The 23563-nt window shown below is 40.9% G+C and overlaps 2 protein-coding genes across 7 annotated transcripts in view; one reads left to right on the plus strand and one right to left on the minus strand.

Annotated features, from left to right (window-relative positions):
• TXNDC11 (thioredoxin domain containing 11) overlaps nucleotides 1-15006 on the plus strand; it is a 28325-nt gene extending 13319 nt beyond the window's left edge. For all 3 annotated transcript variants that reach the window (XM_030957822.1, XM_030957821.1, XM_030957823.1), the window contains 8 exons: nucleotides 69-162; nucleotides 1289-1401; nucleotides 2348-2548; nucleotides 4952-5735; nucleotides 8190-8335; nucleotides 9001-9110; nucleotides 10543-10623; nucleotides 13303-15006. In XM_030957822.1, coding sequence (XP_030813682.1) covers nucleotides 69-162; nucleotides 1289-1401; nucleotides 2348-2548; nucleotides 4952-5735; nucleotides 8190-8335; nucleotides 9001-9110; nucleotides 10543-10623; nucleotides 13303-13930 — 2157 coding nt within the window. In that variant the 3' untranslated portion in view covers nucleotides 13931-15006. The remainder of the gene's footprint in view (nucleotides 1-68; nucleotides 163-1288; nucleotides 1402-2347; nucleotides 2549-4951; nucleotides 5736-8189; nucleotides 8336-9000; nucleotides 9111-10542; nucleotides 10624-13302) is intronic.
• On the minus strand, nucleotides 13960-22574 carry SNN (stannin). Of its 4 annotated transcripts, none has more exons than XM_030957825.1 (3): nucleotides 22488-22574; nucleotides 21491-21613; nucleotides 13960-16649 (listed from the first exon to the last, which is right to left on the minus strand). In XM_030957825.1, the coding sequence occupies exon 3, from the start codon at nucleotides 16570-16572 to the stop codon at nucleotides 16309-16311; it is 264 nt and encodes an 87-aa protein (XP_030813685.1). In that variant the 5' UTR covers nucleotides 16573-16649; nucleotides 21491-21613; nucleotides 22488-22574; the 3' UTR covers nucleotides 13960-16308. The 4 variants fall into 4 exon arrangements, with proteins under 4 accessions (XP_030813685.1, XP_030813684.1, XP_030813688.1 ...); XM_030957824.1 differs by having other exon boundaries at nucleotides 22484-22525; XM_030957828.1 differs by having other exon boundaries at nucleotides 22461-22495.
• Between the last annotated feature and the right edge of the window lie 989 nt (nucleotides 22575-23563).

Genomic DNA, 23563 nt, shown 5'->3' on the forward strand with positions numbered 1-23563 from the left:
TGTTTACTGTAGTCCCATATATTTATACTTGAAAATAGCTTAATTAACTCTAATTCTTATTGTTTCAGCCTGGAGTTGTGGGATTTTTTGAGTTCAATGCTTCACCTCAACCGCCTGGTTATTTAACATTCTTCACATCAGCATTACATTCATTAAAGAAAGGTAAAAGCTCCATTTTCATAATTTAAGATGTCTGTGAATGAGTTATGTCTAAGTGCTTCAATCGTTTTTTGCAATATTTTGTAACGTAGGACTTAATCCCTTCTGAATGTTTCTTGGTGTTGATCTAACTGTGGGACTGTCTCATTACAGTTGAGGATTGCTTATATAAAAAGCTGACGATGTGATCAGCCTGGTTTGCACCAGGAGAAAGTTCCCTCAGACCCCCACGTGTATCCAGGACTGTAATCAGACTGGCCCTTGGTTAAAGTGAATCCAGGAGTCTTTGTCCTGTGCAGTGTCACAGGCACTGGGATGGACTGGACTGTGTCAGCCCTTGGAAACTGAATTCAGTGATGGGTGGAGTTACAGAGCTGCTGCAAGGCAGCCTGAGAAGGTCTTTCTCCCCCTCTTATTTTGCACTGATAATCTAAAATACAAACCCTCTTGATTGTGTTTAAACATGCAAATTTTGTGATGATTAATACCTCATTTTTGGGTCATGAATTTGGGATAGACCCTTCTTAAAGTTAAAAATTAACATGTTTTTTTAATTTTCCTTTCTGTCAGCAAATGAAGGAGATTAATACTTATTTTTTCTAATTCATACTTATTCATTCTTATTTTTTACTGTGCCACTGATGTGATAAAGAGCCTGTTCTATATTTTGTTCTGTGATTTTCACATTTGTACGTGGAATTAGTTCTTTGCAACATAAAGATAAGCAGTCTGTCTTTATGTGTACATATTTATAAATTATACGTATTTACTGTAAATATACATTATTTAATGTTCATGCCTTTCCCTTACGTGTATCATCTGGGCTTTTGAGATGCCATAAACCACAGCAAGGTGCATTTGTGGTACCAGATTCTGTATTTCCTAAGCAAATGGAGAATTTGGACAGTCGAGGTTACACAGACAAGTCTCTATACCTGGAGTGCAGAAGGGGAGCACGTTTGTGCTTCTTGCCATCTTTCTTCTGCCGTAATCACCAGTTTTGGCAGTAGCTCTTCACAGATTTCTGTGCCTTTACACAGCACTGTTGTGTGTTCTGGTTTGAGGGTGGTGTTCCAGGGGAGTTCAGTGTGTGTAATTGTTTTCAAAGATTGCAAACGTGCCCTTTCAGATTACCTTGGCACAATCCGCTTTGGCGTGGTCACAGATAAACGCGTGGCAGAGGAGATCTCCCTGGTGCACCCTGGCAGTGTGTATTTGCACAGACATGCCAACACATCTCTTGTGAGTATTGCTGTGTCCTGTAGGATCTCTGATGTGGTACAGGGATGCTCAGGGATCAGAATTAGAAAACAACTTGAATGAGGATTTTGACAAAGATTTTGAGGCGGGATAGTAGGAACAGTGAAGACTTCTATTTTGGCTTAAAGGTATAACATAGCCCTGATTAGAAAAATCATACAAATTAAATTAAATTAATTTATAATAACTCTTAATCCATGTGCCTTGCTTTTTGAAAAGTTAAGGCTGAAAATACTAACTTTCAGATTTACTATTTGGCATAGAGACACTACCTGCCTACACTGGCACCATGAGTGTAAACTCTGTGAAAACAGGTGTTGTGATGTGTATTTTATTCAGTTAAGACTATGGAAAACAGGGCTTTGAGTGAAATAGCATAAAATACATAGAAATTACTTTTTTGTGCTAATTATTTAGATAAACTTGCCTGAATATATTAAAATTGATCCTAGAACCTGTGAGCACCTTTTATTATATATTTCATTCCTTTGCATTCGCGGGAATGAGAAATACCAGTTCTAAATGCAGCCTTGATGTTTGAGTCTTAAAAGGCTAATTTGAAATGAGTTAATATGGTGATTGAATAGTGGGAAGAATGTTCTAACTTTACATAAATTACAATATATGATGATACCAGCTTAAAGCTCTTTCACTTACAAAGAAAATTCATACTATTGAGAAAAGTTAAGATTATAAAGATGTAGAAAAAGAAAGAGGAGCTTCCCTGGTAGAATCCTTTTTGCTTGTGGATGTTACTTTACGCTTGTGGATGAGCGTTTGGAAAGCTTTCCCAAAGGGAAAGCTTGTATGAAATGCTGAAGTTTGCTGACACTTACTGCATTTAGAAAGGAAGTTCTAGTCACTACAGTGAAGAACTGCATTTGTTACTAAATCAAGTGAGGACAAAACTGGTTTTTTCCCCTCCAAGATCTATCCAAAAGACATCATGAACTTCACTGCTGAGAACATTTGCAAGTGGGCTCTGGAAAATCGGGAGATGCTCATACGCTGGCTGAGACCACATGGTGGGAAAAGCCTTCTTCTAAACAATGAGCTGAAGAAAGGACCAGCACTTCTCATATTTATACCTTATAATCCCCTAGCAGAAATTCATCCTCTTTTAGATGAAGTAAGTGAAACTTTTTTTTTTTTTTAACTTAAAAAATACTAAAACATGAGAGCTGTGATCAGGGTTCTGAGCTTAATTGTGACAGATACCTCATTTTAGCTCACTGTTCCAAGTATCTGGTTTTGTTTAGAACCACTTTTTCAAGCTGTATTATCACAACTCTCTTACACTGGTTTGCATCTCACACAACGTGCCTTTGTCTCACTCAACAGCTGTTCAGAACAAGCATCTAACTCTACCTTGACCTGCTACTTCTTGTGGTGGGTGCAATGTAAGACATGCAGATCTTTCCCAGCTAGAACTAGAAGACTTGTGTGTTTTGTCCACCCCATTCTACTTCTCCTCTCCTGTCCTTCCAGAGGTGCTTGTGCAACGAAGAATGGATCTTTTGTAAAACCAGACAATGTTATTTGAAATACAGCCCAATCAAACTACTCACAGCCAATCTGATTTTTATATCCTGTGTGTTCCTTAGTCACCTTTCAAATTTCTCTTCCTCTGAACTGCCTAGGATAGGAGTTTGTGGAGCTGTGCAGAAATGAGATAGGGAAACTAACTTGGATGAAAACTAGTTTTTTGTCCCTGGGCTATTTTTCAGCTGGAACCCATCATCCCATTTAGTATAACACAAAGCTGCACATCCCAGTGTGATCATGTAGCTCTAAGCAGTGTGAAAGACCAAAAGCAGGGCTGGGACAGTGCTGACTTACTTACATGGCATCTGTGTCCAGGAATGTGTAACTTCCACAAGGAGGCCTAATTAATACTGCAGTGTCTTGAAACAATAAGGAAAAAATTAAAATAACTTATTATACAATATTTAGCCAAGCTAAATAGACACAATAAAAGGTACATGAGACTGCTGTGAAATAGGGTTGGGGAAGTCTATGCCTGGAGAAGAACAGCCATTACTCTTGTAGTAACCTGTCTTCTGTTTGGCAGGCTTTGTTCAGTGGTGTTTGTCACAGATGAAACATTCTAGTAACAGGTACCACTTATTTCTACCAAATCAGTGCAGCATAAGGTGGGTGTTCCACTTCAGATTTCATTCTGCTAAATAACAGTTTTTATCAAAATGTGACATGAGATACAAAATAATCCCGTTGTTCTTGTATAGCTTCACTTCGACAGGGTGATATTATGCAACTTGTTTACCCTGGGAAGAGCTGTTTACTGCAGCCAGCCTGTGGGTTTCATCAAGCAGTGAAACCACTTGACTGTAAGCAAGTTGCAGAGAACAAGGCTCTCAAGTTGAATGTTGAAAAATCTCATAGCAAAAATTTTTTTCTGATTACAGCTCACTGCAGTGAGATTTCTTACTGCACATCTGGTTTTCTGTTCATAATCTCTTCTCCAGTTTCTCTAGGTAGTCCAGATCTCCAGGCTAGGTTATAGTGTGAGGGGCCAAGTTTTTTTCAAGTATTCAGTTAAGCCTTTTCAGGATGAAAATTTCTAACAGCTAATTCTAGAATATTGTAACAAAGCATTGCTGTAGACCACATGTTAATACTGAGGGTCCTGTGACATAACAGCCCTCCAGGATGTGACATTTCAACATCCCTTTGATAATTTTAATGGTTTCTCTCAAAATGTTCTCCTGTAAGCAGTGTGTGTATGCTCTGTATTTTGTTTAGTGTGCTAATAAGAATGATAGGAAACTTCTTCTCTCACTTTTCTTCCTTGCATGTTCTGTTACTTGTCTCCCAGAAAGGGAATTCCTTACATGGTCCATACATGTCCCTTTTTCTCTGCTTGATTACCCTTGGTTATGAAAAGCAAACTGGTGATGTAGGATAGAAATGTTTGCATGGAGGGACAGGTTGTTTTTTTTTCTTGTTTTCTTTCTTCTCCCAGTAAGTTACGATGTGCAGAGAACACTTGGAGTATTACAAATCTATGCCCGTGGCTGGGAGAACAGAAACATTGCTTCAACACTCTCAGTGATAGTTACGAAATCCATGTACCACCTAAGCCAGAAGAAATCTCTATTCCCTTTTCATATGGGAATGCTTTCATGTATTTTCTCCTCCTATTGGAAAATGAAGGAAATTCAGGAACCTCTACTCAGTAATGTTTTGTGTAGTGGGGTTTAGCCATAAAATGTAGGTTATTGCACTGTAGTAAATATGTTGCACAGGGGACCTTGCAATCAGTGTGATGGACTGAATAATATTTTAAATTGACTTTGTTGTTCTATATATTCAATGTTTATATGCTGAAATATCTGAAAAATTAACTTTGTTGTCAAGTCAGAGCCCCCTGTAATTTTTTGAAATATTAGTCAGCTTAATGTTTCTGAAATTCCATCTCTAGTTGCATATAATGTTGTTAAACCTGCAAAAGATAACTGCATTTGGGTGAACTGTGTACAGTTAATCTTGATTTTTTTCTCTCTCTTTTAAGATTACCAAAGTGGCCTTGGAATACCACAAGTGTAATAAAAGCCAGGCAGCTGAGGCAGACCTTCAGCATGCAGGAGACTCTGATTCACCAGCTTTTGATTCCTCAGTGACAGATGCACAGCTGAAGTTCTCTGAAACATTTCCCATAGCCAAGTCCCCATGCTGTAACACGGTGGTGCTTCCACAGTGGCACTCCATCTCCAGAACTCACAATGTCTGCGAGCTCTGTGTTAACCAGACTCTTGGTGTCAAACCAAATAAAGTCCATGTGCCACACTGTAACTTTTTAGAGATAGAAGCAGCTTTGGACTCTTTCTACCTCCAGGAACATACTTTTTTCCAAGTAATATCAAATACCATAGAATGCAGCAATTTCTTAAGTTTCTATAGTCCCTTTAGCTATTACACTGCATGTTGCAGGACAGTAAACAGGCATTTTTTAAGTTTCATTAGTTCTGAGAAGACCATCTTTGAAACCCCCAAAGTAGCATTTTCTTCCCATGGGAAGAAAGATAACACTCAATTTTCTATTCCTCACATTGAGGATAGGAATTGTTTTATTCCTGACCTTAATATTAGTAGCACGAACATTACTGGTCTGAGCTGCAGGACCAACAAAACCTTGAATCTCTATCTACTGGATTCAAATCTTTTTTGGATATATGCAGAGAGATTAGGAGCATCAAGATCTACTCATCTTAAGGAATTTGCTGCCATTGTTGACCTGAAAGAAGAAGTGCACTATGTCCTGGACCAGAATCAGTCACTTGTTGGACCTACCCTGGGTACAGTATTCATTATACAAATGCTTGCATTCAGAAAATTGTGTTTCCAAGCAGGAATGGAAAACTTAATGCCACTTTGAGAAGTGAGACTACTTTTCAAAAGTGAAGTTAACATTGTGAATTGTAATTTATTCTATTCTAATTAGTAGTTAACCAAGTATTTATGAATTATTCTGTTGGCTAGAACAGAATCATATTCTAGGAGACATAAGAGCTAAGTTCCTTATACCATAAGTAATTTACTTTATAAGAATTGAACCTTAAAATGTATGATTCTTGACTGCATGCATTGGTGGAATTGGTAAAATCTAAATTAACTTGTGTGTGGAAGAAAATTTCTGTTCATCTAAAATAACTGATTACAGAAGACACTTGCATATTAATGGTGGTGTTGGTGTTTGCTCAGCTGTTCTGTGTTCTGAAATATCACAGAATTTTGGGAGGTACTGACCACTAGGCAGCAGAGACTTCCCCTTCCTCTTGTCCTCTGAAACCAACTTAAATTGCTTTAAATTTATTTTGAAAAGTGTGTCTGTTCTCAAGGTAACAAGGTAGAGCTCTGAAGTAGTTCTGGCCAAATCTGCCAATTATTGTTATTTCCTGTCTGAATTGGAGGAGGGAAAAAAAAACAACTCAGAAAAACAAACAAAGCAAAAAAACCCTGACAAAACAACTCAAGGATTGCAGTTTTGATTTATTTGGAAGTTTGTGAATAAGACAAAATATTCCTAACTGTGTGCATTTGCCTGTCATGCTGATGTGCAAAACTGAATGTACCTTCAGAAAATACTGAGTTTCCTAATGTTGGCTATGTAAGTAAACATGGAAGAAAATTCAGCTATTAAAATAAATTGCTCAAGAACATATATCACTATAATTCTTATAGCACCAATTACATTTCCTTTTTGCCGTAAATCTAAGTACAAAAATATGCACAACATAGAATAAATAGCCATGTTCTTATTAAGGGTCACATGCAGCCCTGTATCCTGTCTCTATCCCAACCCAGGAAAAGACTGCAAAAACAAACAAAAACAAACAAAAACCTCAGTGACCATAAAAGGATACTTAGGAAATATTAAGATCAGAATGAGGACATAGAAATTTCCTTCCCCTTTTTGCTCCCAGTACTTTCTGTCTCAAACATTTTTTAGGTCACAGGATTTCCTGAGCATGATGAGGGTTTCTCTGCAGAGTAAGATTCAGTACATTTCTGTCCCATCATTTGAACATACAAAAAACTTTTGCTTCTACTTTTTTATCAAGGAGTCTCTGATTTATGATTGGGTTTTGTGCTTTTTATTTTAATTCCTTAAGATTTTAACTTACTATTTCATAATATCAAAACAAATTGATGGGTGCTTAATACCCTTGTCAGATCTCAGTCTTTATATATGGTTTCTAGCAATTCAGGAATACTTATTTTATTTTAATTTTCTCCTTTCTTTCATTACTATTTTATCTTGCTTACATATTCCAAGTCTGGAGATCTGAAAAGAAAAAAAAGCCTCTTTTGGCCTGGTGTGAGATTTAAATGAAATGCTGAATAGTAAATAAGGAACTAAATGTACTGCTGATCACATTTCAGAGATAAAATTGATGATCTGGTATTTTGTGTGTCTGTACAAAAGTGCCAGTTTTACTTGGGCCGAGTTTTTATGCTGGAAATACAAGCAAAAAGTAGTTTCTATTTGATAAAACAATTATTTTTACTGGTTTTCATATTTTTTTCTTGATTATTAAATAGGCTTATTTCTTAATGCACAGACTTGTACTTCTCTATCCAAGTTGAAAAGAAGGGTATTGCTGACACCTTGCAGCAATTTCGAGAATGTAGTTCAGGCTCAGAGTAGTGTAGCTGAAGGTAATTGAGGGCTTTGGAGCTTATTTAAATTTTTACCAGTGGCCAGCTACTTGCTAAATATCTTAAAATTAAGGAGAAAGTAGAACAAAGAGGAAGGTGGTCACTGGTAGACAAAAGGAGCTGGTGATATTGGCATGGAAATAGCAGATATTTAGAGGTCAAAAGAAAAGAATTACGGAGAAAGTAATTAAAAATTGAAGAAAAAATGCAAATGAATGTGGAACTAAGTGGAGCCTTTCAATATATGTAGAAGTTAAAAAATGGAGAGGTTACTATTTATGATTTAGCAGGTGTGTGATTAGGAGAATAGAATATTATTATTATGGCACATTGACACAAGATTAAAGTCCAGTGTGGCAACTGACAAGACTGTAATGAGCAAAATAAAAAACAAACAGTGAAGCTTTATCCTGTTTTCACATCAGTTGTGGTTACTCAGGAGTTGATACCAAAATGTCAGAAATTAATGACATGAGACAAGTTTTCAGTCTGTATTTTCTCTGTAAGTTCTTCTGAATTCTAAAGCAAAAAGTGCCAAAATCACCTCTGCAAAACCGAAATAACTTTGATATGTATCAATTTCATTTCAGAGAACTTCATTAAAAATTTCAGCGTTCTCTACAGTCCCTTGAAAAGGCATCTGGTTGATGACCCTTCAGTCCATGTTGATGAAGAGCATGTGGTGACTGAAGTGACCACGAGCACCTTCCACCAGACCGTGTTCCTGAGTGCCAAGGTACCCCCTCGTCACCCTGCAGCTTCTCACAGATCATGGCACAGATTTTAGGGAGGGGCTGTTTAATACTGACATGCTTTCTTACTTAGAACATAAAATACAGTGTTTTGTAAGGATTCAAAGGCTTTCCAATTGCATGCTATGAAAACAGATGTTATCCCGAGTACAGTTAAATTGCCTTGGTTTTGTAAAATATGTGATAGTAAGGAAAATCCATTGTCATTCAAGTCTGCAGCGAATGTCTGGATCTCCAGTTGGTTTCCAGCAGCCCCCAGCCCTGCTTTGCCAGTTAGAGGCAGAAAGCAGAAGTCTGGACATCATTTTTGCACCCATATGAAGTGTACAGTCAGTGTTAGATATATAGGAATTTAAGACTGCAAAAGAAGTGTAGTAAACTTTGGTGCATTTTCAGTTAAAGGGAATGGTCCTAAACTAAATATCTTTTCATTTTGACTTTATGGAAAGAGAATTCCCCAATAATTTTTGTGTGTTAACTCAGTAGTCAGAGAGCAGCAGTGAATAACTTACAATAAAGTTCATTAATATTAGGAAAAGATTGATTTCACATTTCAAGAGTTCCCATGCTAGATGATGTGAAAACTAGTCCTCCTTTCTGCAGATTACCTCCAACAGATAATCAAACTCTTCTCCATTTCATTTTCCAGAATGTCTTGCTGCTGTATTATGCACAGTGGTGTGGATTCTGTGCTTCTCTTAATCACATCTTTATTCAACTTGCTCGGCTTTTGCCTCCTGACAGTTTCACTGTGGCAAGGTAAAAAGATTCTAATTTCATCTTTCCAGAATAATGTAAGATCATTGAGGTCATCAGCCTAGAAAATAAATACTTTTTTTCTCTCTTCAACTGTGCAATATAGATGTGAATGTCATCTGCTTCATTTCTCTTTGAATGCATTGTTTTGTTTTCCTTTGTATATATTTGGTGGTTTTCAATCTTACTGCAATAGTTATCCACTTTCATTAAAATTAATTTTTAAACTGTGCAATTAACCTTGAAACTTCCTAATTTCAGGAAGCGAATCCATAACTTTGTGATGATTTGTAGCAAATAGTAATATGGTATTTGTGTGTATATATATATTTGTTATCAACACCATTTGCATCACAAATCTAAAATGGCAACCTACATCTTATGATAAAGAAAATTAACTCTACCCCAGACAAACCAGTTTACAGAAATGTATTTATATCTATATATGCATGTTTGTAATGTACATTTTTAATATATATGTTAAATACATTTTATATTTAAAAAGCCATTGTTTTCTTTGGTGTTTCCAGGGTTGTTTATATTTCAGTGTAACTGAAACATTCTTGTTCATGTATGTGATAATAATGCCTAAATACTTACAGCATCTGCTCTGATTGCATCTTTATTTGATTCTGACAGAACTTACTCCAGGAGACAGCATGAGATGTAGAGAAAAAATAAATCAATTAAAAATCTGGGTTCTTATCCCCTGTTTGTAATTGTGGCTTTGTTGCCACAGATGTGATGCTGTTCCCAAGGCTACATCCATTCTATTGCCTGACTTTGAAGTTCTCTCCTTTGCTCCATTATTTTCACAGCAGTATTACTGATGTGATTGTCTGTTTTATTCTATAATAATTTGTAATGAATAAGAAATTTATTTGTGAAAAGAAGCCCTAAAATTTTGAAGAAAATGGTAACAAACCTTGGGTTCCTCTCTACTCATAGCTTTAGGGAAAAAAGTGCCTTTAAGCATGTGCTTGTCCTTGGAAGAAGCAAAATAATTTACTCCCCAAACTACTCGAGAGGGCAATATTGAGAGATGTACTTGAGGAACAAATTAAGGACTAAAAATAACTTGTCTCATGTTTGGTGTGTCGGTCTCAGAAGGAAGATGTGCACACAGTGTGTGCCCTGTGTGTACACAGAGAGTAACTGGGGTTTAATTGCTGGCTGAGAGCAGTTGCAGAATTGAACATACTATTCTAGAGAAAAACCCACACAGATATTTGTTAAACTGAGAGTCAGCAGCTTGAATATTGGTAATTAATTCTGCTGACTCATATGCACAATGTATTTCTGGCAGAACACATTTAGACTTACTTTCACAGATACTTAAGATTTCCTTCTTCCCAATCCCTAAAATGGCATTTTACGAGAAAATGCAGATTGTTGATCTGGCTGTTCTCTTCATCAGTGTGTCTTTTGCTCACAGAATTGATGTGACTCGAAATGACCTTCCCTGGGAATTTATGACAGACCGTCTCCCAACCATTTTATTTTTTCCTCATCAGAGGTAAAGTAATTGTTGTCCCTGTGGTTTTTTAACTTCTATTTTACTGAGCTGCAGTAATTATCTGGTTACATGTCTTAGTAGAGAAAAAAGCCAAAGATTAATTCATTTCTGTAGATGCATTCTTACCACATTCATATTCTAATGAAAAAAACCACCAGGAAAACAACAAAATAACCCAACCAACACTCCCAGATTTCCACCCTTCTCCCTCAAGCGCTCTTACCATCAGCAAATGGGAAATTCAGTCTACTGGTACTGGGCAGCTACATACCACAAAATCTCTGAATCTGTGCCTTAAGTTTTGCCATCGATGTTTTAATCCAATACAGAGTGAGTTTTATTTATATCAGTTCTGAGCCACCCCAGCTGATCAGTTCCCTGGTTCTTTTCGTAGGTACTCATTTGGTCTCTGTCTCTGTAATGCTCTAGACAGTCTCTGGAGGGACAGACTGAGTACTTTTATTAAGATTATTTTATTAAGATTATTATTATTTTTGTAATGTTCCAACTGGCTTTATAAAGGTACCTTACCTCTAGTCATTACTTTCATTCCTGCTTTTCCTCTCCAGTGTTTTTTATATTTTGCTGCATGTGGGTGATCAAGAAAATTAGGATCTGATAGTATTTGTAGTACCTATAGGACTACTAGAATAGCCACATACTCATTTTGGATATAAAGGTGCCTCATATTAGGGCTTTTTAATGCAGCTTCTTAACCATTTGCCTTATGAGACAATTTTTCCAAATTAACTCTGTTCTCAATTGCTTTCCACCACATGCTGTTAATATTTTGTTCTGCTATTTCTTTTAAATAGCCTTTTAGCTTCTTTGATACATGCTGTGGTTTTGATCAATAAAAATGGATGATGATGTAATAAAACATTGGCACAATATAGTGAGTCAGTTTTGATTTAGCATAGACTATTTTTTGCCTAAATTATGTAATGATTCTTTAATCTGGGATGGGAGCTGATAGTCAGCTGAGCAACTGCTGATGGTAATTACAAGAGTAACTTGGTCCATCATCAGGAATCTGCAGGGGAGGAAAACTCATGGTGCTCACTCTGCCAGAAATAGCTTAATCTTGATGAGCAGGAGCCTCATTTGACTGAAGTTCTTGAATTATTGATAAAAGATGGTATCTGTCTTCTACCTGCTGTACAGTAAGTAGTTTTCAGTAAATGAAATGAAATGTTTTTATATCCCACATGTTTATGAGTTGGATTTTACAGCAGGCATTTTTGAGGAAAGTGTAATTGGTAAGGAAGGAATTCCCCTGTTCCAGATGCACATTGTAACCAATTCAGGACATGATGTCACACACAAGGGGACATAAAGAGTTCTCTGTGGTTTGTGTTGTACAAGAGCACCAGGAGGCTTTAGGCTTTATACTTGAATCTGGCTTTCTTGCTTTGCAATTGTTTTTGTTTGGGCTTATTCTCTGTCCTTTTTCTCACTTACATAATTAACCCATATCTGAATGTATGCTGCTTACCATTACTCTAGCCATCAATTTGACAGCCAGATGGAAGCAAACTAAGCTTTTCTTCCTTGTTTTGATGGCTGCCTCAGGAAAGAAAGAATACACTGCTGACTGGCAAAGCTGGAGCAGACCCAAAGTGATAAACTATTAGCTGGCTTCCCAGTTGTACAGGGTGAGGAGGAAGTGGCTGTGCTGCAGGAGGAAGTGAAATTGTGTTATTCTGGAACATGCTGAGTGAAAGGCTGAAGGTGGAGCTGGTTCAGACAGAGAAGAGTGAGTTCCAGTCTAGTCCTTAGAGGACAGTTAGCCTCACATGGGTGCATAGGGTTCACAAAGGGCAGTAATTTGTAACATTTGTCACAGCTGGAGCTGTTTTTTAGTGGCTGATAGTCTTGAGGAAGAAATTTGGTATTTGCTGTTCTTGGCCTTTCTTGTTGTAATGGTTTGTGTGGTTGTAGAAAGCAAGGAGGCTTACCTGCTCCATATGCTGGGCTTAGTATTCACAGCTTCAGGAGGGGGAAAACACCACTAGAAACCAAACCTTGTTTGGTTTGCTTCCTTCATCACCTGTGACATGAAGACAAAGCAGTAAAAGGAACAAGTAAAGAGATTTATTTTTTGACAGGGCCTTACTTCTGACTAAAGTGACTTACTGTTTGAAAGCAAACTGCTCCCTTGCCATGGCTTTCAGATGCTGGAACTCACTAAGCTACTTCCAGGAAAACAGATTCAAAATAGTGATTTCCCATTGTGTAGCTTTATGTATCTGTAAATAATATATGTAGACTTAAGAACATTTAAACATCATCCTTCAACTTACAAATACTAATGGCACTGTACTGTGATCATACAGTGATGTTTCCCTGTGTACTTGAAGCTCATAACTCATGATCATGAATATTTCTTTTTTAAGAATGAAATCTGTCTTCTGAGATTTAACAGAATTTTTTCTTCAAATACCAGTCCCATGCAGAGATGCTTAGAGCACTCAGACTGGAACACAGGGAAAAGTGAACATCAAAAGAAAATCTGTGCGATCTACGTCTGTTACATGAGTTTAGGTTTCTCTTAGCTGCTGTACTAACCATACTTGATAAAAAATAAGGTATCAAGTTGGAGTTAAACAGCAGATGCTTAGGTAAAATTATGCTTAACTTTCCAGAGTACTTTACTATTAACTTGTTATGTCCTTCTAGGAAGGAGCAAAGTGTGAAGTTCCCTGAAGACTTTTCAGTTAACCTTCCTAATCTCCTGAAATTTATTTTGCATCACTCAAGTCTTTCTTCGTCAGAGCCCTGTACCAAAGAATGCCTACATAAAGAGTCAGTTCTACAGCAAGGACACATCTCACACTTGGAGAGAGAAATTCAGAAGTTGAGATCAGAAATCAGTGCCCTTCATCAGGCCCATGACCAGCTTGAAGCACAACTTTCTGAAGCCAGGAGGGAGGAACAGAGACTACAGCAGCAAAAACATACACTGGAAAAGCAGCACAAGACTCTGCAGCTCCACAGTGAGCAATTACAGGCCACATATGACCAGAAGAATCAAGAATTGTTAGAAATGGCTGAAAAGCTTCAAGAATTAGCTGATGCATCAGAAAACCTCCTTAAAGAAAATGCTTTACTGAGAATTCTGGTGGCATCAAGAGGAGGAAAGCTACAGAGCAAAGATGAAATTGAAGAACCCCTTCAATCTGAGCAAACACTTCATGAAGATAATGATATATCACTTTCAACAGCTACTGCTGCTTTAGAGGAAAAAAGGATTGATAATATTGATACCATAGAGACAGAGCACAGTAGTGGAAATAGGACAGAATAATTGCTTACACAAAGTCAAGTGATGCAGTATTGGGTAGGTATTTATGCAAATTTTATTGACATTCATTGTAAATAAAGACTTCCCCCACATGATCTAGAAAAAGAAAAATCAAATGGAATATTTTTGTATACTTGAACAACTTACTAGATAGCCCCATCTTAAGAGGAGAGGAGATGGAAAACACTTTCTGCACTTTACTATTGCACTAACTTGCAAACACCTATCCATTTAAATGAAAGATGCTGGTTTGTAGTGTGCAGCACCTCTGACTAAGGACCAGTTAAGTTTTCACTGGCTTTCTCTTACAGCTGCTAGGAGGGAAATCAGACCTTTGATTTATACTTTTCCATAATTTCTGAAATTTGCCCTTTACACTGCATTCTCTTTGCTGAATTAAAATAGATACTTTATCTGTGTAATCAGTAGACTTGAATGGACAAAGTCATCTTGCTACAACTGTTCTGTTCTCAAACTTCAGCACTTTGTATCACTTTTGTATACTGGTATTCTGATTGTCTGGGAACCACAAGAGCCATGTGTGAACTGTTCTCTACAGAAAACTAGAGGAAGTCTTACTGAATTAATCCATTTTTTTCTTTGCTTTTTAGAGGTCTCAAATACAGCTATTTAAATGGACTGGTCTGACTATACATGCAAGTCTCTTGAGAGCAGTATTTTAAAAAGCGTATATCAGGGTCAGAACATTATCAGCTGTACCCCATGTGTTGTATTCAAGAGGCAACAGCAGGAGCTTTTTACTACTGACAGCATTTTTTTGCTTCAAATTACAGCTTTCAGTTTTAAAAAGGCAAATGTAACACTAACAAAGCAATTCAACATCTTAGTGTAGAAGAAGGGGACAACTTTTTGTCTAGGCCATTCTTGTCTTGCATATAGTTAAAATTCTCAAGCAAACTTGCTAGGCCTTAAGTTATTCCATATGTACAAGAAGCAAGTCTAATGCTTCCTCTGGAGCTGAATTAAGGCTAGGCAATTAAGTATTTAAAAACATCAGTATGCAAAGGAGGCCATGTATAAAGTAATAGAAAACAGGCCGCTGACCTCTAAGCATGTGTGCCTACACGAAGAATTTTAGAATACATAAGCTGCCATTGGCTGCTCAGTGTTGTTCCTTCTCCTCTCCCCAAACCTTTGCAGTCCAGAACTTCCCATTTAACGCCTTTTTACAGTTCCTATAGCTGAACTCCAGCACAGAACAGGAAATGTGTTATCTGGAAGGCCTTGGCCGTTGCTAGCTAAAAACTTCTACAAACTGACCAGCAATAACCCTTGCCCCTGTCAACAGTAGAAAAGACTGAAACGTCTCCTGTTGTAGTACAGTTCCATCAAAAGTTATATACAAGATGCATTAACTGAATTCTAGAGTTGTCTGGCTGTATGTATTACAAAATGCCTTTTTTTAACAGGCTGTTAACATACACCCTAAGTACACAAACCAGGGTTCTAGGAAGAATTTATACTAGTTGCACTTAAGCCAGTTTTGCTAAGTAACCACTTAGGCAGTTTCAGCACAGAGACCTTATGGAAGACAGAAGCCTGCTCGACTGCCATTTCAAACACCTGGAAACCATCTGGACTTTCCCTGAGGGTTCAGTATCCATCATAAGTTCCCAGGCTGGAACCCATCAAAATGGCAGTTTCCTTGCAGTAGCTACATAGAGAACTCAGTTCTAGCAGCCAAAAGCTTAACCAACATAGCTGCAGCTAAAGCAACTTTTCCTTTCTTGCTCCTGTGTTTCCTACTTCAGCATATTACTGAAGGCCTATCCCTTCTTTTTAAATTAAGTACTCTGCATCAGTCCAAGAAACTGTTCAAAGGAGGAGTTCTGGCTGCACACTCCATCTAGTAGCAGAAGCAAGCAGTAACTGCAGATGTGGTTTTGAAGGTCTGGAGTTTGATCCACGGTGGTGGTTCAGGAGTCCCTGTGTATTATATACAGTTACATCATATTCCTGTATGCTACAGAACACAAAGCAAGAAGTTTCTGGCAGCCTATTTACAGTTCACAGTTGTAAAGTAGTTCACATTACAGTAGTAGCTCCATCAAAATAGGCTCAGCTAAACATTCAAGTAACAAAAAACAGTAGTAGTCTCTTCACACCAGTATATCACTGTGCCCATTGCCGGCAATGGACATTACCCCAGGCCAGTCAGCTCCTGCCACAGAGGAATTAGGATACACAGCTGATGCAAAGTGCAGCTTCTCAGTGCATGCAGTTGCAACCAAAGCTTATTTAATTCTCATCAGGGTGTTTTCTGATGAGTAGTGTGCACGTGACCAGGTTCTTCACAGTATTGAGATGCTTCTGCTGGTTACACGTCATGAGCAAAGCCCATCTGCAGGTGTTGCTCTGAGTTAGCTTTGTACTTCTGGGCCATTTGGAGTTAGCTTAGCTTTCCTCTCCACACAGGGTCCTTTAGCAGAGTACTGCACCAGCAGAAAGGGCTCTTTGGTTTCTCCCTCACCCACAATGCTTTCCTCATCCTCAGACTGGCTGAGCTTCTGCAGGCGCAGGTAGCACCAGCAGCCCAGAATCAGAGCTCCCAGAGCCGCAATAGCGATCAGGGTAACGATGACAGTCACCACTCCTGTGCTGGGGCTGTGATCTGTGATGGACATGGCCAATAGTTCAGGCTCTGCTCTTCTTCAGGAGATTTTTATGTCCTCAATATCAGTCTTGATGCATCTTCAAACTCCTGCAAGGTTAAAAATAAATAATGAATTTGTGCAGTTTTATTGCACTCAGCAAGATTATATTTATGGCTGGTATTGTCCACAAGGGCATGTGATCCTCTTGCACTCCCGTGTTTTGTGCTGCTAAGTCAGAGAATCACAGAACCATGTTTTGGCTCCTGACATGCTTGAGATAGCCATGGTCAACCTACTAAGAGGTAACAATTTTCACTAGTAGGTACAAGACAAGACTGAAAGCTCTATGGAATTATAGTTTAGCACAGGGAGATTTAAGACTGTTCATACAAATGCTGTATCACAAGTGAAATCTCAAATCTGTGACAAGGTAGCAATTCTGCGACCTTTAGTTTGTCTGGCCTTTTTTAAAATCTAATTTACAAACATCCTTCTTATATACTAACAATTCCAGGACTGGTAAGCTAATTGTGAAGATAACTGCAGTGCTAATGCATTACTATAAGTCTGTCCATAACACTGATCTGCTTACAAGGGCTGGGTACACGGTAATTAATTGTTCATTGAGCACATAAAACATCTGTTGCTATTTTCATAAATAGCAGGTAGAGCTGTATTTAAAACTAACAAAGCACAATGGAAGCTTCTGCTCCTCTTAGTGGCTTTAAACCATAAGAGAAACATAGTCCATTAGGACTGCAGCTGGAATTGGAAGAGAGGCAGCAGCAGGAAACTGGAAGAGCTCCAAGACTTCCTTAGTTTGCTGTTGTGTGAGCAGGAAAAAAATATACAGGTAATGTCTTTTGTTACTTCCTCCACATTCACAACCCTGTTTTAAAGTCACATGAGCCTTGTCTTCAGTTTCAGAGTTACTGTTTATAAAGATGATAGCTTCACTTTCCTTCCTTCAACTAGGACATAAAAGGTAATGAATGAATAACTTGCTTCTTTCCTACTACCCTAGCTCTTCAACAAAACACAAACTCATGCAAGACTATAGTAGAGACCAGAGCCAGTCCTAGCCAGGAACATCTCTTAACACTGTACTACTGTAAAAATCAGGTTAGGGCTCAATGCTGCCATTTCAGGTACAAAAGGTGCAGTCCTTAGAGGCTCTAAGGCCAGCTCCAAGTGCACATGTGCCTTTCTCTGGACCTGTACCCACTAACTGGCAGTAACAGGAGTTTCTTGTGGCTGCTGTCTGTTGAGGGTCACATACACTTATCCAGAAAAGGCTCCTTCTCACCATCACTGCTGCAGTCTGAGCTGCAAGTACAGCATCTTCACACAAAAACCCCTCAGAAGGAGTCAGTCTTAACCTGACCCAGGATCACTGGGTTACAGTGAGTGTCACCCAACTGCACCAAAAGTCTCTCCTGCATTTCAACACGAGTCAAGGCGATGACAGTGCAGGATCCTTACCAAGACAGCTCAAGCCAGAGATCAAGTTTGCTCCTTGATGTGTCATGGAATAACAGACCCATGTGTATCACCATTTCAGCAAGGACACCACTACAGAGTTTAACACGTGCCATTAGAATCCAGTGTCACATAGCTTGCAGACACTCTGGTTACATTTCCAGCCCTGTAAACTACAGCAATCAATAGCTTGTAGTGTATCTGATACAACCGGCCGAGTTCTGCAGACCCAATTTTGCCTAAGTAGTAAAACCAAACCTGACCGCACCACACACCCTCAGCAGGGCTGTGTGCCCACTGCAGCCAGAGAAATCAATGATTTGCAATAATCACCTTGGTTCTGCAATGCTTATTGAACACAGGGTGATCAGCTGAGGGTGATTAAGAGTGACTTTCACGTAGTTCATTTTCCTCAGGGCATGTATGAAGAGCAGCACTGTTTGATCCAGCCAAAACAGTACCAGCATCAGCATAAAAGATAGTTAACCTTGCTTCACATGCAGACACTGCACAGCCACACTGAGGCTTCATTTGCAGCTTGCAGTATTGTGACAGCCTACTGTTCCTCTACAGCAGTTTGGATCAGCATATAGCCCTTACATTAAGCAGTTACTGTCACCTAGAAAATAGTTTGTCATAGTGGAAGCTATTGCAGATGCTACCCCTCCATCAGTCTTTGAGTAGACAGCATCAACTATATAAAGTATGAAACTGTTCACATCATCAGCCTCTCTATCACCAGGATTTTCTGGCAATCTTGTTTCAGGATGCACAGGATTGATTTATGATGAGTTGACAATTTTGAGTCCAAAACAGCAACTTACAGCATCCTCTTAAAGATCTTTCTTGGCCAAATCCATAGGTTACCTTTAAAATTCCAAATGTTTTCTATTTGATTTAGAATTCAGAGAACTTCACCACTCAATGACAAAGTGCAGGCATCCTTCCTTCAGACATATCCTCTTCCCACTCAGGGACTTGAGAGCCAGCACCTTATATAAAGTCAGGTATTAAGCATCTGTACAGATACCACAAACAACTAGTTAGTAGTGTGTGACAGTAGCTTTAGATAGTTTGGAACCTATAGTGTTGTTGCTAGCTCACACTGCTATTCTTCTGGCTTTAGGTCACTGTACAGCTAGAACTAAAGCTCTCCTGCAGTCTTAGTTCTACCCTGAGCACAGTACATTTGTATATTGGCAAGAACTTCTGGAGAAGCCTTGGGATTGTGTTGTTTTCTGGACACACAACTCCAGCCTAGCTGTTCTTTCCATCAGCAACTAACTGGAATCCAGATTAAGCTGTTTCTGTACTCTTCTTGATAGGGGAAACACTGTATTTTGTAGATCCCCTTAAATTGATTTAAAGGCCACAAATTGTTCAGACTCACTTTCCCCTTAAGGCCTACCTGAGCCCCTCTGAGCATACCAGGAGCACCACTGCCTTTGTTTATCACTTAGAGGCTGTAAATTTCTGATCTTCAAAGGGATTGCCAGCACCATCCATATATTTGGTGGCACTTGCAGAGCTACGCCCCTTCCCACCACACTTGCTATGAAATCAAATGTCTAAGCATATTTACTCATTAGCAAGATTAGTCAGATGACTGGTGTGAACTGCAAATAGCCTATTTTAGTTCTTACAGCAATCAAGCAGTGAAAACATCAGCTAGAAGCCATTTTTCCATAATTAACTTGCTTTTCTTTTTTGCCTAATACCAGCTTCTACTCAGAAATTCATTTGTGAAGTTTTATTATCCAATTCAGAAGCTGTAACTAAAGGACAAACAGAAAGGCAGTCTGAACCGCAGAAGGCTGCTAGGGGACAAATGCAGTGCTAGACTGAAATTAGTTCCTAAACCTAGTTTTTCATTAATACAGGCATCATGCTGCTAAGGTCACTATTTTTAATGCCCACAGGCATGTTTCACTGCTACCATTGAAGCCAAAGCTGTAGGGAGAGGCTTCAAAAGCAAGTTTACTGTAGTTCACCAGATATACTGAAGTCCTCATCAAGTAGTTATGTTCAAGGTTCAAGTATTAAGTATTTTGGCTTTTTTTTTTTGGGGGTGGGGGGTGTGGAGGTGGAAACTACTGCATTATAGTATTCCACCTAAAGTAAGTTAAATGGGGCACAGTAGAGAAATGAGAATAAAACTATCAGAGTGACCTTCAGCTTAATTTAAAAAAAAATCAGAACGGTTTCCTTAAAAAGCCTCCAACAACAGCTTCTAAATCAACATGCTTCTAATTGTGAAAATGCTTTCTCCTGCTTCTCTAGTAAAATCCCTTTTGAGGAATGCTGCATACCCATCACAGTAACACCCTTCTTGCCAATGGAAGACAAGGGGAGAACCCACTGGGAAGATCAGTGCTGTACATTTACCACTGGCACACAAGTGTGTATAGCACCCACACTACCCATGGAAAGCAAGGCCTTTACAATACAGGAGTGCTCAGGCTTCACCACTTGCACATTAAAAAATGGCATCACTGTTATTCTTCATTAACTCCAGTTAATACCACCTCCTTGTGATAATGCCAAGCTACCTTGCACAAGCTGGGGCTTGGCCAGAGGCTATTTTAGAAGCAGGGAGCTGTTTAGTAGAAGGTTTCAATGCAAATCAGCTCTTCCCACCCTTACTATAGTTTTGATGAGGAATAGAAGAACAGGGCTTTTCTGTGGCTAATTGGCTGTGGACAGAATTCCAAGAACTTAGCATTCAGGCAATTGTTAGAACAAAAGCCAATACCTAACAGCATTGGCTGGAAGAGAAGTTAGTTCCCACATGAGGTGTAGTGTACCTTAGACTTAATCAAGAGTCACTTTTAAAGCTTTGCACCAAGCTAAACCACACAGAAGTTGGTAGTTTACAGAAGACAGCAAGATGGAGAGATGAGAGAGCAGCAGTCCAAGATGTTTTCCAGACATGACAACAGTTGAAAGAGCAGACAGACTTTCTCAGCAGCACAGTAAGTGGAGGAGGTTTATGCTGTAACTGCCTGTCAGGCAAGTCAGCCAGTTAATGCAGAACTGGAAACAGGCTTACAGTGTTAAGACCATGGTGACTTCAGAGGCAATTGCATGGCTGGCAAAACATCTGTCAGACTCCAGATTTTTATCTGTCAGTGTCACATCCACATGGTGCTCTAATGAAAAGTCTGTCCTGACATGGTAAGAGTCACTTCTGACATTCCACTACCAGAAGTACTGTGTTGCATATATCCCCCGGCATAGCTTAATTGTTGATATATTAGAAAAATTACTGAGATACCAACATTAAGTTTACTGATAAAAACAAGGTTTTTTATTTAGATTCAAGGCAGCTCTCCAAATATGTCATTTTGGGGTTTTTTGATGGCTTTGGGTAACAGCAGCTACACAGCACCTGACGTTTCTGACAGTCAAACCATTTTTACACACAGCTCAAATCTTTAGACAGCAAGTATGCCAGGAGTCAGTCACATACCTGCAGGAAGCAGCTCTGGCTAGGAGTCCTCTACGCACACAGTTTCTGAATCACCTTATTACAAAGGCGAAGGTCACACTGGTTTTGGATCTTGTCTGGCAAGTCTTCCTTCTTGCTCTTCCCCTGTGGAGAGTGATCACATTGGTCTCTAGCTGCTCTGCATCCTGAGTGCCTCTCACTTTTAGCTTTCCAGTGACATAATGTTTAACTACTAGCCAGTCTGGCACAAGCTGTCAGGGAAAGATCCCTTACTGTTTCACCTACCTACTAATCAAGGTAACAGTCTCACAAGTGGTTTCAAGTTCTTTAGGCTTATTCAAAAGCAATATCTACTGACAAGTGTAATGTCTACACCTACACTTGTGTCAGGAAAAGGAAGAGCACGAGACGCCACGGTACACTGCAGACACTCAGAGGAAGGAACAAGACTCAGTTTGAGCAACTTGCGTTACCGAAAACTCCCGGACTGTCATTGCAAAGGTCGCTTTGGACATAACCCTGCAGCACGTACCGAACTCCTCGCACTGGGCGAGCAGGGACGAGCCTCTCCAGCCGAGAGGAGCCCGGCGCACACCCCGAGCAGGCGCCGACGATCCGTGAGGCATCGCCTTGTGACTGCAGCACGGCAGGGCGGCTGCCAAGCGCCGGGAGACGGGGCCGAGCCCCGGCCGAGGCAGCACGGGCCGGGGGAGCCCCGAGTCACCCACGGGGCCCACGCAAGGCCTGCGGGGCGCTCAGCACCGCTCGGAACCCGGCAGGGCCGGGCGCGGACACAAAGAGCGAGAAGGGGCGGCCCGGCCCAGGGCGGGGGAACTCGGGGGGAACTCTGGCGGCCCCGACCCCGGCGCGGATCCCTGCCCGCCTCACCGACCCCCCGCCCTGGCTGACAGCACGGCGAGCCCACCCACTCCCGCCCCACAGGAACCGGGCTGCGCCTCCCCCCGCCCCCGGATCGCTCGCCCGCGGTTACCATCCCGCAGCAGCCCCACGCACCCACCAGCCTCGCCGCGGCCGCGGCAGCTCCTTCCCCGCCCGCGCCTCCGCCTTATAGCGGGGGCCGGGCGGCACCGCGCGGCGCCAATCGGGGCCCGGGCAGCAACAGCTGACGGGCGGGGCGCCCGCGGCTCTTCCCTCCCTTCCCGTGACAGCCGCGGCGGGTCCCGCCCCGCGCCGCGAGGGGTGAGGATGGAATCACAGAAAAGAATCACGGAGTCGGAGAATCATAGAGGCATGGAATCGTGGAATCCTCGAGGCTGGAAGAGATCTTTAATACCGTCTAGTCGAACCGTCAATCCAGCACCATCAGAATCGCCCCTAAACCTCTAAAGCACATCAGCCAGCTCCACATCCAGACGCCTCTTCCTCTTAAACACCACCGGGGATAGTGCTGCCACCACCGCCCTGGGCAACCTGTTCCATTGTCCTGGCTACCCGAACAGCCGCCGTGTCAGCTTAAAGCCATTTCCTCTGGTCTCCTCACTGTGGGCATGGCAGAAGAGACCGGCCCCCAGCCCACTACAACCTCCTTTCAGGCAGTTGTGGAGAGTGATGAGGTCCACCCGGAGCCTCGTCGGGACTAAGCAAACTCAGTTCCCCTCAGCCACTTTCCATAGGACATGTTTTCCAGACGTTGCTTGGCGGGTCTCGGCGCCGACGGCCCTCGGAAGGCTGAAGGGATCCCTTGAAGGGCCGCGCTCCTTCCCCTCGCCGCCTCAGCCCTCAGCCCCGTGCGGCGTTGCGCTGAGGGCGTGAGGGCGCAGCCGCCCGCGCCAGGGACTGAGAGCTTGGGACGTCGCTGACCAGTCCCAGGGCTCTTTTCGCCAGCCCCACCGGGCTAAAAGCCCTCAGACACCTCTGTGACCCCGCAAGAGGCGCCTTCTGCTTTCACCGGGCAGCAACCGGACAAGGGGCGCTGTTAGCGGGAGGCCACACCTGAGCCGCCGCGGTGTTGGTGGCACTGAGGGCCCCGCCGGCCTCGGCCAGCCCTCCTTCCGTGACCCCCGAGCAGACAGCGCCGGCCTCCTTGAGGGCGTCCGCCTCAAACCTGCAGAAAGGTCGCATTCCCAGTATACC

Source organism: Camarhynchus parvulus, chromosome 14 (assembly GCF_901933205.1).
Source record: "Camarhynchus parvulus chromosome 14, STF_HiC, whole genome shotgun sequence".
In the NCBI taxonomy this organism is placed as follows: domain Eukaryota; kingdom Metazoa; phylum Chordata; class Aves; order Passeriformes; family Thraupidae; genus Camarhynchus; species Camarhynchus parvulus.